The 19457-nt window shown below is 46.6% G+C and overlaps 1 protein-coding gene across 3 annotated transcripts in view; it reads right to left on the reverse strand.

Moving 5' to 3' along the window:
* BARX2 (BARX homeobox 2) overlaps positions 1-19457 on the reverse strand; it is a 55139-nt gene that overhangs the window by 10244 nt on the left and 25438 nt on the right. For all 3 annotated transcript variants that reach the window (XR_006742345.1, XM_036449379.2, XM_045585443.1), the window contains exon 2: positions 2537-2840. Coding sequence is in view for 2 of the 3 variants with exons in the window: in XM_036449379.2 (XP_036305272.1) it covers positions 2537-2840 (304 nt within the window). In the remaining variant the exon portion in view is untranslated. The remainder of the gene's footprint in view (positions 1-2536; positions 2841-19457) is intronic.

Below are 19457 nucleotides of genomic sequence, written 5' to 3' on the forward strand. Positions count from 1 at the left end.
CCACCCAGGTGGCTCCACGTTCCCAGCTGGTCTCTTATTGCTTCACATCAGTGATTGCTGCCTCCCTAATTCAACTGCAAGAGCAGTGTATGTCCTCTGCGTCTTTCGTAACCACAAACGTGCCTATCACGTTCTAAATCCAGAACGGTGGCTCAAACACGCTTTCTGATAGGCTCACTGTTGCTTCCCTAAATTATTGTCATGATGCCAGATCCCCCCCCCCCAAAAAAAAAACAAAAACACACACACACACATTAAGTCTGCAGCCCCTCCTGCTTCCTGTGGTTCAGCAAGTCTTCGCAGCCTTCTGAAAGTCTTGAGTGTCAAAACCATTCCTGGGAAAGGTGCCGTCGGAGCAATTTCCAGCAACACAGCAATGGTTGCCTGGGTACCATAGCGCCCAGGCCATGTGGAAAGCACCTGACATGTGCTATCTTACTTATTCCTTTCATAACACTGTGAAATAGGTATAGTTATTCCCATTGTACAGACAGAGATCAGAGGCTCAAAGAGAGCCACTCAGGAAGAACCCAGGGGGCAAACTCCAGGCCTTATGGCCTCCCTGGAGACGGGTCCCCCCGGGCTCCCGTTGAGCCTCCAGAGCCGGTTGACCGGAGGCCATCAGGGGCAGTCATCAGTGGAAGATCCAGTTCACAGCCCTGCCACCGAGCTAGCACACGGGTTAGCTCACTTGGGAAAAATGCACCCTTGGCTCGCTCTGGCTGGAGAAACACTTCACTGTCATCGGTTTCCTCTCATTACCTGCCACCGTTACAAATTCTCACTTCCCTGCGTATTCACTTAACCGGGGTCACCTAGGAAACCGGAGAAACAAACAATGAGGACGAGGGAGCGAGCCGTGGGAGGAGGCCGTGCTCATGGCTCTGGTCACGTACAGAGGTGAGGGATGCCTGAGGGCAGGTTAAGGCGGCAGGTCCGATGCCAGCCATGCGGTGTCCTCCTCCCCCCGGGAAGTTCATCAGTCCTGAGTAGGTCACCTGAGAGCCACCTGGGCAGGGAGCAGGAAGCTCAGGAGCTTGGCTGGGAACTACCATTTCTGTTTAAAAATTCTCTGACTTTGCTGAAACCGGTTTGGCTCAGTGGATAGAGCATCGGCCACAGAGAGGTCCCGGGTTCGATTCCGGTCAAGGGCATGTACCTTGGTTGCGGGCACATCCCCGGTAAGGGATGTGCAAGAGGCAGCTGATGGATGATTCTCTCCTCATTGATGTTTCTAACTCTCTATCCCTCTCCCTTCCTCTCTGTAAAAAATCAATAAAATATATATTTTAAAAATAAAAATCCTCTGACTTCTAAGCCAAAAATGGCACCTGGCATCTTGAAGGCCTTTTAACAGACCACCCCGCAGTGCCCACTCCACCTGGCTCCTCAGGTATGTGAGGCTCTTCATTACATGCTGGGCATGAATGCTGCCCTTGGTACCTAGAGATCCCTTCTATCGATCCCCAATACTCAGACCCGTCTCCACTGTCCATCACACTCTCACGTCCAACCAGAACTCACTCTTTGTCTGTAAAACCCACTCTGTCCCCACCCTCCAACTTTAGGTCATGATGCCCCTGATTCCCTGGTGGCCCCATCCAGGTACCCCGGAATGCTCAACCCTGTTTCTCTTCCTCATGGCAAGATCTATTCTGTCCCTTCTACGTTCAAAATTGTTCTCTAGCCCTAACTAGTTTGGCTCAGTGAATAGAGCGTCGGCCTGCAGACTCAAGGATCCCGGGTTTAATTTCAGTCAAGGGCATGCACTGTGGTTGCGGGCACATCCCCAGTAGAGGGTGTGCGGGAGGCAGCTGATCGATGTTTCTCTCTCTCCCTCTCCCTTCCTCTCTGTAAAAAAATCAATAAAAAATATAAAAACAAAACAACAACAAAAACAAGCTCAGCCTTCTCCAGAGGGAGTTTGAGGAACAAGACAAGACATTGAGTATTTTGCGGTTAAGATGCTAAGTTAAAGCATGCGGCTGAGGCTATAGCCTCTGAGGAAGCAGGTGCCACACTCCCCTCATCTGGATCTCAAGCATCAAGAAAGGGATGTGATCCAAGTCCTTTTAGTGCCTCTGACTTGATACCCATCCTACGCACCAGGACATTTGACAGCTCCTCCACCCTGTCCATCCAGCCTATCCACCAGGAGCTGACCTGTGAGGAGAAGGCTGAGAGCATGGATCCCAGCTCCCCATCAGGTCCCACTGCATCTGGTCCTGGGTGCGAGGGACTACACAAACCAATCTTCTTCCCAACCATCTACTAAACGTCACCTTCCTGCTTATACTGGAGTGGTTACGTTAAAATAGGGAGAGACAGTGAGGGGTACAAGTTCGGCAACAGGCAGGTTCCTCTGGGTCGGCCGCTGTCCTACCAAGGCTGAGAAGATGTGGGCCAAGGACCAGACCCTGCCACAGCGTCCTGCATGTCCCAGTCCTTGTGCCTGGGTGTGCCATGACATGAGCAAAAGGGGTCTCCCCTCTCAAGGCCCTGAACTGCGGACAGCCTGCCTTCTCCGGGGCCTCACCTGTCTGGGGTGGACAAGTACTTCTGCTTCTGAAATTTCTTCTCCAGGCCCATGAGCTGCAGCTCCGTGAAGATGGTGCGGCTCCGGCGGGGTTTCTTCTGCCGCGGGGTGAGCTGCTCCGTCTCGGACTCGCTGCTGCCCAGCGCCTCCCCGCCCGGGGCCTCGGCGGGGGCCGCCTCGGGGGCAGCGGGGTGGCAGGACAGCGTCTGGGCGATTCCCGGGGTGGCGGGGACCAGGTGAGAGATGACGGCGGGCTGTCGGGTGATCACGGAGAGGAGAGGGTATGCCCGGAGGGAGGCGGGGCCTGGAAGACAAGCAGGGAGGCAGGTCACCCAGGGGGGCCAGGGAGGGAGGAGGCCAGGGCCCTTGGAGGACCACTTGCTGAGACCCTGCCTGGCGGGGCCTCCAGATGGGAAGGAGGGAGGAGAAGCAGCAGCAACTCAAGACCTGTAATGGCAGGGTGGGCAGCAAGCGTGCAGATGCGCTCAGCCTGGCGAGGGAGGACATTCCAGCCCCCCCTAGCCAGAAGCACCTGGGGTTTTCAGTGGCTCTTCCCCACCCCCTCTCTTCTGATCCCCCAACTTATGGTTTCAGAGACATGGGCCAGGAGGACTGGGCAGGTGAAAAAGTAGTCAGAAAAAGCTAGAACCACACACTTGAGAAAACCAACCTAGGTCCGAAATAGACAAACTTGGGTATTTTGCGAATATGGAGAAATGGGCCCTCATATATTATTGGTGAGTGTGTAAAACAGTATAATTTTTGAGAAGGACAAAGTAAGCAGTATCTATCAAAATGTGGGCGAGGCTATTTCATCATTTGAGACCTATCTGCTATGGGCACAAAGATTTAAGTACAAGCAAATCCACTGCAGCCTTGTTTATAATCGTGAACAGGGGGAAGTGACCCATATACTAGTATCTATCAATAGGAAAATGGTTAAGTAAGTCATGGTACATCTATAGTATGGACTACAATGTAATTGTTAAGAAGAACTATTTACACCGATGGGTAAATTACCTATAAGCTGCCATTATTAAATTTCAGAAGTATATTATGGAGAGAAAAATGAAGGAATAGAACAAACAATTTGCATTATCATAAAAAAGTGTGTGTCTGCGTTTGCAAATGCCTTTTTTTTTTTTTTTTTTTTTTTTTTAAGAAGCCCAGGAAGTTAGTTCCCAGACTATTCACAGTGATCACCTGTGGAGAAGGAGTGGGTGGGACACAGGGTGAGAGGGAATCTACACGCATTCATCCAATCCTGTATTCAACTTTGCCTTAAGTGTTTAAAGCACATGTGTCAAACACAGGGCCCGCGGGCCAAATCTGTCCCGCCAGGCCTTGCAATGTGGCCCGCACCGCACTGTCATCACTGCACTCCGCTGTGTTTCCATCACAATGACAGTTTATGACTGTTCAGTAAACCATTCGGCCCGCGATTTAGGCTGGATTTTAGATTTTGGCCCCTTCTCTGATTGAGTTCGACACCCCTAGTAAAGAGAATCTATGGTGGGCCACAGCCTGGGCTAAGGCTGGGGAGATAGCAGTGAATACTATAAAGTCCCACCTTCATGGTACTTTACATTTCAGTCTGGGAGGTAGACGGTAAAGAAATAAATGTATGATGCCAGGTGGTGACGAATTCTATGAGGACAATGATAGTGGGTTGTAAAGACCGGGCAGGTGTTTTAGAAGGGGAGGGGGTAGGCCTTCTGGGAAAGGTGACATTGCGGCAGGTAAGTGACTGAGTGTAGAGGAGAGCCTTGAGGAAATATGGGGAGCCCTCAAGTGGGAATGAAAATGTGATAAGAATTACACTAATCTTAGCGATTAATTCAGGGAAAGACCATTTTTTTGATGCTCCTGTCCTCTGGTAGGTTGAAAGTAATTGCTGTTATTTTAAAACTAGAGGCCCAGTGCCGGGACCGGTTTGGCTCAATGGATAGAGCGTCGGCTTGGGGACTGAAGGGTCCCAGGTTCGATTCCAGTCAAGGGCATGTACCTTGGTTGCGGGCATATCCCCAGTGGGGGGTGTGCAAGAGGCAGCTGATCGATGACTCTCTCTCATTGATGTTTCTAACTCTGTATCTCTCTCCCTTCCTCTGTGTACAAAATCAATAAAATATATTTTAAAAAAAACAAACAAAAACAAAACTAGAGGCCCAGTGCATGAAATTCGTGCAAAGAGGGGAGGGGCAGGGAGCCTGCTCAGCCTGCACCCTCTCGCAATCTGGGACCACTGGCTCCTAACCGCTAGCTTGCCTGCCTGATGCCCCTAACCACTCTGGATTCCTGCCTAATGCCCCTAAACACTCACCTGCCTGCCTAATTGCCCCTAACCACCTCTGCCTCAGCCCTCGCAGCCACGTCTACGTCAGGAAGGACATCCGGAATGATGTCCCGAAGGTCGTTGGGCTGTCCAATCTAATTAACATATTATGCTTTTGTTATTATAGATAGCTTGGGCCATAAAGCTTATGCTTAAACTTAATGAAAACCTTCATTAAAAAAAAAAAAAAGAAAAAAACCCCACCGTCTGATAAATGATAGTGATTTAAGGCAACTGCCTTCACCGAAGTCTATAGTTTCAGGGCTCTTGACCCAACGATCTGATGTGACTTGTGACAAAGCCATACATAGTGTTACACATGTTACACGGTCTCCCACCAGCTAGCTAGAGCGCCTTCTGATGTCTGGGGCATGCACACACAAGGCCACATGACGCCAGTCAATGTTTGGGGGAGTCAGGAGGACTGCTGCTCACCGCTGCCCATACGTCCAGTCACTGCGGCGAGGCGCTGTGTGCTTGCGGGGTGTGTGGTGCCTGTCTCCAGGGTGCGGAAGGAACAAGCAAGGCTGCAACGGGCGTCAGGGCAGGCATGTGTGTCGGCAGCGCACCGAGTCTCCCTAAAGGCAGACCCATGGGGCGCAGGAATGTGAGACGAAAGAGACGCTAGCCAGCTGCTTGCTGTCTTTTTCTGCTTTCAGACACGACTTGATTTCCAACAGAACAGCACTGGCCCGGAGCTTTAATTCCACAAAGCACGTGCACACCCCCTTTTATTTGCACAAAAGCTCTGTGAGATAGTCCAGCCACATATTGATATGCTGGCTACAGATCAAATTCAGGTTTTAAGAATAGGAGCCACTGTATCCATCAGTGCAGGGGTCGGCAAACTCATTCGTCCACAGAGCCAAATATCAACAGTACGACGATTGAAATTTCTTTGGAGAGCCAAGTTTTTTAAACTTAAACTTCTTCTAATGGCCACTTCTTCAACATAGACTCACCCAGGCTGCGGTATTTCGTGGGAGAGCCACACTCAAGGGGCCAAAGAGCCGCAGTTTGCCGGGGTTGGGGAGGGTTCCTTTGGTTTCTGAGAGGGCGGATCATGTGTAACACTATGTATGAAGTTTGTCTTTCTCTTTTCCCGAGAATTCGCACTATGTGGCCACGTTGACTGAAGACAGCTGCCGGCCGCCCTTGGACCCTGCACGTTCGCTTGTGAGAATGCAGGCATGTGATCCGCCCAGGAGAGCGCGTAAGGACTGTGCTAAACCGAAGACATCGTTTAAGCATGACCCTCACCAGCGTTTTGCTGTAGTAGGATGGCTCTCGCATGACCGTGTATATCCCGTGACCTAGAAATAGTTTCCTGCTGGATGTTTGGTCGCTTAGGGAGTCTGTTTTGGATCAGAAAAAAACGGAGTACCTTTGTGGTAGGCTGGTGCCCAGGGGCGTGCCAGGGACTTAAAGCAGCTCAGAAACATATAACAAAGTCTCCCCTCACAGCTGTCCACCCCAAATTATAGAGATAGACTTCGTCATGGTTCCTAGGTACACACAAACATAGGTATGTTCCGAATATAGTAATATGTACACTGATCTATTGACACACATTGTTGCAAGGTGTTTATTTGTAAAATATAAATATCACTTGGTGGTGGTTGTTTTTTTGTTTGTTTGTTTGTTTGTTTTTAATGCAGAGCCAATAATCCCCAAACCATATGATGACTAGTCCAGTGACTTAAAATGTGAAGACACAGTTAAGCTCACAAAGAAATGAAGTTGGGGCCCTAGCGGGTGTGTGGCTTGGTTGGTTGGGGGTCATTCCATGCAGCGAAAGGTTGCTGGTTCGATTCCCGGGCAGGGCACAGGTAGGACCTTGGATAGGCTAAACAGTGGGTTTTCCGTTGCACCGATTCTGAAACGGTGAGCTCATGGATGGGCACTCGCTCAGGCCATGCACAGGCACGTCTCCTCACTGAGCCCTTCCCCACGGCTGCGTCTCCACATCGGAGAGCATCCTCAGAGTAGCTGTTGGTCCTACACATCCCGCCCGAGCTTCTCCTCCATCCCTCCACCATGCCAGTGCCCAATAGACTCCCCACACCCACATTTCCAGTTGGCACGGGGAGGGCCACAGGTCGGAGGGGAGAAGACTCTCTGAGCTGCCTGCCTGTCTGATTCATGGGGCAGGAACCTGTGATCCATATGTCTGCAGACAGCCTCAGACAGACACACAAGCGCACAAAGACGGGGGTGCAGATGGAGAGGGACTTGGAGGAACAACTGGGTAGCTCTGGCTGCTTCCTGGGAATAGTCATACAACCACCACACCCCAATATTTCCATGGGCTCCCACCCCGGCACCCTGGCTGGGAATTTTGAGTAGTGGAAAGAAGAGGGCCTCTCCCAGTGACTTGTGGGGTGACCGTAAGCAGGTTACTAAGACTTGCTCAGTTTCAATTCCTTCTTCTAAGAGCAGGGCTAATAACTGCAGATAATTGTGAGGATTAAACGCGTCAACGTACGTCAAGTGCCCGTTGGGCATGTAATTGCTCTTCGTTCTCTTTCCTCCTCTCGCTTTTGCTGCCTAGCATCTTGTCAGTGTGTCAAATTAAAGTGGATCAATTATCTTTATCAAGAAAGCAGACTCACCACTAGCCGGTGTGGGTCAGTGGTTGCGCATTGGCCTATGAGTCAGGAGGTCACTGTTCTATTCCCGATCGGGGCACGTGCCTGAACTGTGGACTCCATCCCCAGAAGGAGCTGGGCAGGAGGCAGCTGATCCCTGATTCTCTCTCATCACTGATGTTTCTCTCTCTTCCTCTCTGAAATCAATAAAAAATATATAATTTAAAAGAAGAAAGCAGACCTACCTCTGAACTACGTATGTGTATCTTCTTACCTGCTGCATGCACATTCGTATGCCAAGCAAGATCTAGAAACGCCAGAATTTGCCAGTGTTTCTTTGCCAAAGAGAGGACTTCAAATGCCCTTACAGCTATGCATTGAGACTGACAGTAACAGGAGAGCTAAGAGAAATCAGCGGAAGGGCCAACCTGACCAGAGGTCCCCCCAGAAGTAACAGGGCTCCAGAAAGAGCTGCTTTGGTTTTGCAGCCCCATCTCAAAAATCCACAGATCGGGTGATGAGTCCTGAGGCACAGCCCTTCCCCAGGTTAGGCATCGGCCACAAAGGATGAAGCTGGTGGGACACAAGACCGATCCAAGTCAAGTTTTTGAAATTGTAAGGAAAACAGATTTTTTTTTTTTTGAGGGGGGGAGGGGTAGCTAACATTCACGTGCCCTGCCTTATGCTGACAGTAGACTAGAGAAGGGCTGGTCTGTGGGTAAGTGGCAACCGAACATGAACCTCCAGTCACTGTTGGTCTGGGTGGGTAATCTGTAAGTGTGGGAAGAAGGGGCAGAGAGGAAAGGAAATATAAAGAGGCTCGGTGTGGGCTATGAACTCTGCGATACACGTCAGTTATGGTTTAGTACAGAGGTCGGCAAACTGCGGCTCGTGAGCCACTGAGTATGACTCTTCCACGAAATGCCATGGCTTGGGCAAGTCAATTTTGAAATGTCGTTAGAAGATGTTTAAGTTAAAAAAATGTGGCTCTCAAAAGAAATTTCAATCGCTGTACTGTTGATATTTAGCTCTGTTGACAAATGAGTTTGCCGACCACTGGCATAGCATGACTCAAGACAAGAGGAAAAGGTTTAAGAGGCCAACTCAAAGGCTTACAAAGATGCCTTAGCCATTAACTGCCTCATCAAAGTGGGGCGGGGGAGGAGGAGACACATTTGATGAATTAAGTATAAATGACTTAGAAACATATGGAATAAAGTTATTCCAAAATCCACGAGGCTGCCGTAATGTTGACTCTGGAATGAGCTTCTAGTTAAATAAAAATCTTAAGGAGGTTCACCGAGGCTGAAAGAGAAAGAGATGCAGCGGGGAGGTAACACTTGGGGGACCTGGAAAAAAATGGAATGAGTTTGAAACATCTGCAGAGAACATCAGAGCAACCCAGGGAGGACTGCTGCATCATCACGGGATCTTTTCAGATTCTTTGCAACAGGACAAGCTCAGTTTTCTCACATTCAACCCACGACGATATCATCAAAACAGCAGCCGCCCACAAAAGCACCAGGCTACCCTGGGAGCTGAGTGAAACCAAGTAAGCCAGCTTGGCAGATAGGCCCGGGGACCTTCCCGTCTGCCCAAAGTGCCATACCACCCCAATGTGGTCATCATCCACCCGCTTGCCATCCCCACACCACGGCTCCCCCAGCCAAAAGCACAACTGGAAATGGCATTGTCTTCCTCCGCCTGCCCATCCTGCTGTCGGCACACACCCACACCTGCTCTCAGATTCCTCGTAATCACTCCCTGATGAAAAGCAGCCAGGGCAGCTGCTGTTTAGCACAGGACAGAATTAATCACTCCTACCTTCATGCGCCCACAGCATTCTGCTGTGTCCTCACTCACCTTTACTTAATTCGAATCTGGTAGTAGGCGTTTCATTTGTTTGCTACTGTTCACTAGACTTCAAACCTCCTCAGGACAAAAATCAAAGAGTGTCCAGCCGGCGTGGCTCAGTGGTTGAGAGTCAACCTATGAACCAGGAGGTCACGGTTTGATTCCTGGTCAGGGCACATGCCCAGGCTGAGGGTTCGATTCCCAGTGTGGGGCGTGCAGGAGGCAGCTGATCCATGATTCTCTGCCATTATTGATGTTTCTATCTCTCCCTTGCTCTCTGAAGTCAATAAAAATATTTTTTTAAAAATCAAAATGTGCATCTTCCTAGGATTTAACTCCATGCCTTACTTGAACTGATTTTACCTGGAATCAGAAGTCTGGGGCTGGAGACCTTTGCCTTTGGTCAAACTAGACATCCAAGCTTCTGTTGTATCGTCTATAGAGTAGCAATCATAATACTTCTCCATAAGCTTGTTGGATAACATTGCATAATAATTCTGAACAAATATTTTAAACAATGAAGAACTACACCCAAAAGGCATTCATTTTTTAAGCACTCAAAAATACAAATTTTCCAAATTGTAGAGACACTTGTGCTCACCTAATCCATCCATATGCCTCACATCTTGTGCCTCACAGTTTCGAGTTGAGGTCCTGGCATCACAGGGACAATGTCTGCACAGAGCTGACCAGGAGGAATCCTCTGGCTTGAGGTCACCGTCAGCTGTGAACGCTCCCTACCAGGTAGCTACTGAGCTCTGTGCTAACTGCTAGAGACAGGAAGAGAAACAATCACTCTTCTCTGTCCACAAGGAGCTAATGATCAAGTTGGGGAAATGAGACATGAAAAAAAAAAAAAAAAAAAAAAGGTAAAAATAAAAAAACCAAGAAGCCTGTGGCAAAACCCTAGGAATCCAGGATAGCTGTGCTCTACAGCAGCGATTTCCAACCTTTTCCATTTCATGGCATACCAACTAATTACCAAAATTCTGTGGCACAACAGAATATATGTTGGGTGTTTTGTTTTTTTTACCAACTTGACCAAAACATAAGTAAATTTTTGATTCATTCACAACATACATAGAAAAAAATATGTTGGCTGTTGTCATTGTTTTATTTGTCAAGCTAAGGGAAAAGAGGTCAGTGCCCCTGATGAAACAGTCAGGTATTGCATGTTTTAAACATTCTCTTGGCCAACGTGTTGCACCAGTTGAAAATCGCTGCTCTAGAGAGTACAGTTGTGAAAAGAGGAAGAGCTGGGTCCTAAGGGGAAAGAAAAGAATGGATTCCAGAGACACAACAAGGAAGAACAACCTCTGGGAGTCCATTAGGTTGGGGCAGGCGGGGGGCAGGGGGAGGGAGGGGACAGGCATATAGAAGGTGGAGAAAGACTCACAGATTGTAGTGGCAACTGCTGGATTCAGAGCAACTCGGAGAATGTTTTGGGAGAAAGATAAGGCTTATGGAGACATATTTAGTTAGAGATGACAGACATCCCAGGAATGATACCCCCAGGCAAGGAGAGTCACAAACTGGTGCCCCAGAAGGGCCCTGAGATGGGGTTGTAGATTTCACAGAACCAGAGATGAAGGAGTCACAGCAACATTCATCTCCGAAGAAAGACTTAAGAAGATCAGAGGATGAAGGACTGGGCCTTAGGGTATGTCTTCACCAATGGGGCTGGCTAAGGAAACAAGACTTATCCACAAGACCGACCTGGTAACAAAAGCCAAAGAGCACAGGATCAGTGAAAATGGCCAAAAGAATGTCAAGAATGGTAAAGTTCAACGCAGTCCCTCACTAGCACATCTTTGACATAACTTTGGAAATTCCCCTCTCCTCTGACATTTTCAGACCTACCTTCCTGGTATAGGACTCTCCACCGGGCAGGTTGGGAAAATGTGCATAGCTTTAGGGCACTGGGCAAAGTTTCCAGAGAAAAACCACGGGAGATTTTATTGCCTTCTGCTAGTAGCCCTGTGGGTCCACTGGCAAGCTCTTGAACACCCAAAGGCAGAATCGTCTGCCAAACTCAGAACACTGATGCCAAAACGTAATTTTCTAAATCCAGTTTAATTTCCTTCTTCTCCCTATACTTTCTAATCCGGCTTAAATATAGTCTCATAGCTTGCCTTTTGCTGCAAAGAAGTGGAAACAAAATGGGATGAAAGAAAATAAAAATTCAATTCAATTGAACAAATGATGGGATATCTAGTGTAGATTCTTTGCCAAGAACCTGGAATGAAACAGATCAGGTCCTTGCCCAACTGACAATCTGGCCAGGATGGCAAGCAGTTAAAAAAAAAAATGATTTAACCAAGTGTAGGTGGTCAGGAGCTCCTGAGACTTAAAAAAGTAAAATAAACTGAGATTGGAAGGATAAAATTAGCTAAGATTCCAATCAGAAACAAATAAAGAATAAAAAGGAACAGGTAGAAGCATACAAATTTGCCCAAGTACTCAACGTAGACAAATATATTGTTAAGCAAAGCAAAAATCGCAGCAGCAGAGAAAACGAAGAAGGCTTTCCTGAGGACTACTCATAGCACTTCCGATGCTGAAGCTGGTTCCACTGAATGGGGGACAGGTGGGGAGGGCTCTCTGCTGGAACAGAAAGGAAGGCAAGCCATCAAATAGGAGCACTCTCCAACAATCCAGTGTCTGGCCGAGCCCCCAAAATATAGTCAACATTCAAACCTTTCCCTTCGCTGGGATGACTGGCATAATACAGGCATTTTCGTCAGCATGTCTCAGTATCTTGCAGTCATATGGCTTTTATGGTTAAATCTCCTCTGCCTGGTATGCCCCTATCTACACTACTGAAAAAGTAAGATGCAAATTGACCATACTTTCATGAAGCCCATCAGCCAATCAGGAGTTAGTATGCAAATGAGCTCAACGAAGATGGTGGGTTCATTTGCATACACAGGTACTGAGTCGTGGGGGGCCTCTGGGCAGCATGGGAAGGTGGAAAGGCGGCTCTGGGCCTGAGCAAAAAGGAGGCTCTGGCCGGACCAAAGGTAGTGCCAGTAGCCAGGGCAAGGAAGGCACATTCTTGCATGAATCTTCAGGCCTCTAGTTTTCAGATAAAAGTCTGTCCTCAAAGGTTAGGAAGCTAACAACACCAACACCTTGTAGTAAGGGCCTTAGGAAGCAGCAATCTCTCCAAAAGAAGAGGGGCTCACTTCATCAGTCTCATGTCTCTTATATTATACCCATAATCTCAAGGCATTGGAAAGATAGAGGGGACAAAGGAAGAAAACACTTAAGCACAACCTTGGCCTTGATTTTGTACACACACCTCTTTTGCTCCTCGCAAAAAGATCAATAACTAGGGCATGTCTCCGGTATCTGAACAAAAAAAAAAAAAAATCTGAGCCACAGCCATGTTCTTTTAATCAGACTACCCTGCCTTCCAAAATGTTAAAGCACAATCACCAGGGACTTTCTTTGCCCATATCTCAGTGTTCACAGATTTAGAACCTCCTGCATCTTCCAGGGTGTGCTGGTGAGTTATGCACTGGTATTGGCTCATATTGCATAAGAAGAGTGAACAATGATCTCAAGGTCCCCATAATATTCATGACACGGCACCCAATCCCCAAAAGAAAGAGGCAAGTAAAGGATATATATTGCTTCATTAATTTTTTTTTCCTATAGGAAGCATGGTGTTTCTATGTAGAAAACTTAAATCTATAGAAATATAAACACCAAAAAATGTCTACCTATTTCCACATATAGGAAAAACTAACAAAGGGCATAGATTTCTGAACGATGAAGTGGGTACCATTTGGGGAGAGACTCTGCCCTTCCGGGAAGAATGATGGCCTTGCAGCTTCAGTCCAAGCAAGAAAAGAGAACGAAGAGTTGTGTTTCCTGGGAAATGGCTTGGGTGGAAACAACATATGACATTCAGAAACCCATCGGACACAGAAATAATGACTCTATTACCAAGACCAAAAAACGGAGCCAAGCCACACACAGGGGCAAAAACTGACATTGGTCGCCAGATGCCCAGGTGTTTCTCATTTTCCATGAGCCATTCCCTCATTGACAGTGTGAGAAGTAGAGGCATTTTTATCCATGATTCCTAGGGATATATACCAGTATTGCTTTGGGCTGCCCTTAATGAGTCAAATTCATTTCCCAGCTGGTAGCAAGTTAGCAAGTGCTGTAGAGAAGTTATTGCAAAAACGAATCCTCCTTCTCCTCAGGAAATTCTGAGCTCAGGGTTTTAGGCTCAAAAATGGTCATTCTGTCATAAGCGGAAAAAAGGGTCAATAAATTGCAGAGTCGAATGTTACCTAGACTACTTCAAAGCAAGTGTATTTTTGAAATAAGTACATATTTTTAGATTTTAAGGTCTGCTGCCTATTAATGATATGGATATCAGAACAAGGTGTTGAATTTTAACTAGAAATTGGAAAATTATGAAAATGGCAATGTACTAACCAACATATCTCACTCTATGGGTACTATTATAAACTGAAAGGGCTATAAAAATGTAGGTGCTATTATCTGACAGGGGACCTCTGGACTGGCACCATCCTTCCTAAGCATCCCCCTTCTTCCATCAACACTACAGAATCCCATTCCCACACCAAGTATAACTACCAGCAGAGGCTCAATGTGATTCTGCCATAGGCTCACATCCCTCCAACAACAACAATGTATATTCATCTCTGCTATTCACATCCAGCACAGGGAAAGAAGATTTTTTTGACAAGAGCAACATTTAGGTACCCAAAACAGAAGAGCTTAAAGATGCCCTTTGCCCTGTAGGCACGGCCTCCTCCAATGTGGCCAGGGCTCTCGTTCCTGTGGTCCAACCTCACAGGCCCTCCATTCCGCTGCCCACTTAGGTCCTTTCAGGGGCCTGCCTTTCTTCTCACCACATGTGTGAGAGGACAGGATGAGGCTGTCCCGGGAGCAGCGCCTTCCCTGTCCTGGGGAAGAGAACTGAGAACGAGTCGGGGCATCACAGTGTCCCTCTCTAATCTGGCTGTGTCCACATTATGACCCCATCCACTCAGTATTTATTTATTTTTTAATTTGTATTTAATTTTTAATTTTTTTTAATTCATTTATTTAATTATCCATCAACTCAGTAAAAGATTGGCAGAAGGCAGGAGAGTTCTAAACTACCGAGGATCTATACAATTCTTAGTCTCAAAATTCTTTGGGCATTACAGACCAAGATAAGCCATCAGAAATACAGCCAACTCATGTTTTCCGAATGCTTTCTGAAAAAGTTTCTGTAGGAGATGGCCCATCAAACTTCTCCATCCCCATCACCATTCCTCCGACTTCACACACTAACATCTGCTTGTCTTTCTTAAGCAACATTCCCACCTCCACCCCTCACCACACCCTGCTCTCTCCACAACGCCCACTGAGCGGCACCCAGCTGTGAAGGCTGGGTAAACAATCCAGGGTGCAGACACCACCAGCAGGATCACCAAACACAGAGATGAAGTGGCAGAACCCACAGAAGCACAGTGTTAAGATTTTAATAGTACATTTGGCCTCATCCTCCATACCAGCCCCTGGCCCTGAACTCACCTGCAGACCATTTGGAAGGCCTTATATATATTTTTTTAATCTTTATTGTTGAAAGTATTACATAGGTCCCCTGTTTCTCTCCCCTCTTCCCCAATTAACCTCTTTCAGCCCACCCCCACCCCACCCCCTCTCCCAATCAGGCCCTCACCACTCAACTGTCTGTGTTCACCAGGTTATACATTATATGCAAACAAATTCATTGGCTGATCTCTTCCCACCTATCCTCCCCTGCCTTCCCTCTGAAGTTCGACAGTCTGTTCATACTTCTATGTCTCTGGGCCTATTTTTGCTCGTCAGTTTATGTGGTTCATTCGATTCCACATATGAGTGAGATCATTGTGATACTTATCTTTCTCTGACTGGCTAACTTCGCTTAGCATAATGCTCTCCAGGTGAAGGTCTTCATTTTGAGTGCCAGCCCGTTTAATGCAACCAATCCTGCCTATAAAAGACAAAGATAAAACAAGGGGCAGGAGGTTCGACAAAGGCTCACATGTCTGAAGCTGGATGGGTCTTTCTGGGCATGGACTCTGAGAAGCCCAAGATGGGAACTGAAAGCCCGGTGATGTCAGACCCATCATAAGCAGTCTCGAGAAATAGTATCATGGGAAGATTTAAGCTAGTTAGTGGGACTTAAGCCACCCATTCACTCCAGGAACGTTTAGGGTCACCTATGGCTTCAGACAGGACTAAAATGGCATGTTGGCATCTTTTTTTTTTTCAGGAGGAGGGGCCCAAAGGAAAGTTGGGGTCAGGGAAGAGGAGTTTATGAAACCAGTTTTGATAAATGCCTTGTCTAAGCATGTCGAGTGCAACGAAGGAGGTGTTCCTTCGTCAGCTTGACTCTGAAGGGTGTAGTTTTCTATAGGAGCTAAACCATCTCTGCACCCAGTGCTTTGTGATCTGGGAAACGGATTGCAAGTCGCTGATCCTTCTTGAGGAGAAGGAAGGTGTGCTGAAGGAAGTTGTATCCCATAGGCTCAGCAGAGCATCTGATAGTGCTTATCCGCAATTGCTGGACAACTGGAGGAAGCCAAGCTGGCTGCAGGAAATAGTTCTGAGTGAGCCTTTCCCAGGACATCCTGCAGGGTTTGCTACAAATAAGTAAATAAACAATAAGGTGAAAGGCTTCCCTTGGTGCTTTGTTGCCTAAAAGGGGAAGAGGGCTGTGAGGAGAACAAATGGCCAGCCCACACAATGAACTCACAGAAAGCATCCGAGTCAGCCTGGTTAGGCAATGCTAGCATGCATAAAACTTGTCATTGTTGTTGTTTAAAACCATTAACCATTGATTAAGAGCTACTTATGGGGCCTATCACTGGGAGTGAACTGAGAAAGTTATAACGCACCTAAACCACTTGCTCATAAGATTTATCATGGGGCAGGGAAGGGGAATCATCTATTTTTCAAGTTAAAAAATAAAATAAAAGAATTAATACTAAATAAAAATAAAATAAATAAAAATTGGGGCGTTAAATAAAGGTATTAATGAGCCAACTCCATGCAGTCAAAAATCCACATATAACTTTTGACTCCCCCTAAACTCAGTCATCCATATATATCCACAGGGAATTGGTCCCAGGACCCTGATAGCTACCAAAAGCCAATGATGCCGGGGTCCATTATATCAAATGGTGTAGTACAATGTACACAGTCGACCCTCTGCATCCTTGGACTCCTCACTGTGCATCAAACATACTGTTTGGGTCCATGGTTGGTAGAATCCATAGAGGTGAAATCTGGAGACATGAGGAAGGACAACTGTATATTTTTTGTAAAAAATAAATCTATATATAAGTGGGCCCACACAGTTCGAACCCATGTTGTTCAGGGTCAATAGTATATTGTTATAATTGTTCCATTTTATTATTGCTGTTGATTTTTTACTGTGTCTAATTTATCAACTAAACTTCGACTCATAAAGTCAGTCACCTCTCTCTTTCTTCTTCCTCCTTCTCCTCCTCTTTTTCTTCTTCATCATCATTATCATCATCATCATCATCATCATCTACTTTATGTATTTTACAGACTACCTACTACCTCAGAAGCCATAAACATCCAAACACTTAGGGTAAAGATCCCCAGATAGAACACCTGAGGGACAATATAACCAGGAATGTAAGCGTAGTTTGGGAGTCAGACCTCAAGTTCAGTTTAGATTCTGCCATTGACACGAATCACCCTGGAGGAACGATTTGACCTCTTTTGAACGCTCTTTTTCTAAACTGTGACATGTGGACAAGAGTAATAATTATGCCATGGATCACTGTGAGAATTAAAATAATGTTTTGTGATTTTTTTAAAATTTATTAATGAAGAGCTCCTTAAATGATGGTTTAAAATAATGGGTACAAAAACAGAGAAAGACAAATACTGTTTGGTATCATTTATATATGGAATCTGGAATGAAAAAAAATAGAACTCATAGAAACGGAGAGAAGAAAAATGGTTGCCAGGGCTGAGGGATTGGTAAAAGGTTAGCAACTTTCAGCTATAAGATGAGCTCATGGAAAACATGGTGTCTACAGCAGTACTGTATTGTGTAACTGAAATTCAGTCAGAGAAGAGCACTGAAATGTCCTCAAACACACACAGAAAGGTAAATACGTGAGGTGATGGATGTGTTAATTAACTTGATGGGGAAAAGCCTTTCACAATGCACTAGTATACATACATACATGAGATCATCGCATCGTTCACTTTAAATATCTTACAGTTTTGTCAATGATACCTCAATACAACTGGAAAAAAATAATGGGCACAAGGGGTATCATATAAATTCCCATGATTTTATGCCATCCATTCACTTTTTAAAGTATTCATTTAGGCGTTAGCATAGGTGAGATGCTCTGCTGTCCTTTGTAACAAATTTAAAAAAAACACACGTTTGTCCCAAATTCATAATCTAGTAAAGAGATCGATAAGTCATATACACGGGTACCTATAGAGCCGGGCATTCAATGAATTGTGGAATAATTAATATAAGGGTTCTAAAAATTCAGTAGAGGGAGTGGAAACTTCTGCCTGGGGTGTGGAGGGGAGGAGACGGCAATGAGAGGCACCCTGCATAACAGGGATGGTTTTGAGGCAGAAGGAAGCAATGCAAGCATGCGAGGCAGAAGGAACATTGTGACAGAGGTATGAAGACAAAAACATGTCAGTCAGGCTCAGGAGGAGAAGCCACGGGTGATAACTAGGGAGCGGCATGAGATGAGAAAAGGCGTTTTCTATACTTTTAACCTTCCCTGTCTTTTGAAAGCCATTGTTTCTTCTATGTTCTCCCAAGAGCCTAAACAGTATGTCTGAGCTTTCCATCCCAATATAGGTATTACCCAAACAGTTCTTATTTTTTTTTAAATATATTTTATTGATTTTTTTACAGAGAGGAAGGTAGATGGATAGAGAGTTAGAAACATCGATGAGAGAGAGAGAGACATCGATCAGCTGCCTCCTGCACACCTTCTACTGGGGATGTGCCTGCAACCAAAGTATATGCCCTTGACCGGAATCGAACTCGGAACCTTTCAGTCTGCAGGCCGACACCCTACCCACTGAGCCAAACTGGTTTTGGCTCAAACAGTTCTTATTGATCAGCTTTAAATGCAGCCATGTGATCAATGGGGAGACGGTTACATCAGTCCTGGTAACAATGGCCTGAACCAAGGGTGTCAATGAAGAGACAGACAATTACAAGAGAAACTACACAGTTTATGGAGACTGATCGGAGGGGAACTTGAGGAGACAAATCAAGCCTACTCTAGAGCTGCATGCCTGTGAGCAGGCAAATGGAGATCCCATTACCTACAAGACAGGGGTCCAAACAAGCCCTCCTGGGGAGAGAGGGGCACAGAAAAGAAGATGGGTTTGGTGTCTGACTTGCAGATTCCATCACCTACGTGTAAACCCATCATTTCCAGAGTGTGGGTGGCCTGCTCTTGGCCCCCGAAGGAGGGCTCTTACCCTCCTATAGTTGGAGCGCCTCACAACTGCTCCATGTCCAGGGGGAAGAAATGCTTCTGCCCCAATTATCTGAGGCCTTCCACCCCTTGGCGCATGAAGGCTCTGTATTTCACCGCATCGATGGAAACCTCACCCAGATCAAGCGAGAGTCACAATGCGGATGCAACATGCGGATCAAGAGGATATGTGTGTGTGTGTGTGTGTGTGGATGTATAGGTAACCCATGATGGCTCCCCCCCCCCCCCCCCGCATACTTCCAAATTGCATTGTTTATGCAGCTGTTCACCAACTCTGTTTATTTTTGTCCTCAGAGGAAGCAGAGGAGAGGGTTCTGCCTTTTAGGCAAAGGGAAGATCAAAGAGCCCCGTGCCCAGCCCGAGAGGGTATTCCACTAAAGCCTCCTATCCAAGCAGAGATCAAAACGGGCCTGCTGCCCTCCGAGTGGCTCCTCCATGGCACGCTTACAATGGCACCTGTTGGGATCCTCCCTTCACGGCTCACACCAAATGGACGGGCTTGGTGTTGTCCTGGGACTGAGATGTGAAGTGACAGCGAGGCTCTGCGAAGAGAAAAGCATTTCCCACCCAGGCTTCTCGAGACAAGGCAGAGCGGGTACCACTGCTGT

This window comes from Pipistrellus kuhlii, unplaced genomic scaffold (assembly GCF_014108245.1).
Source record: "Pipistrellus kuhlii isolate mPipKuh1 unplaced genomic scaffold, mPipKuh1.p scaffold_m20_p_20, whole genome shotgun sequence".
Lineage (NCBI taxonomy): Eukaryota > Metazoa > Chordata > Mammalia > Chiroptera > Vespertilionidae > Pipistrellus > Pipistrellus kuhlii.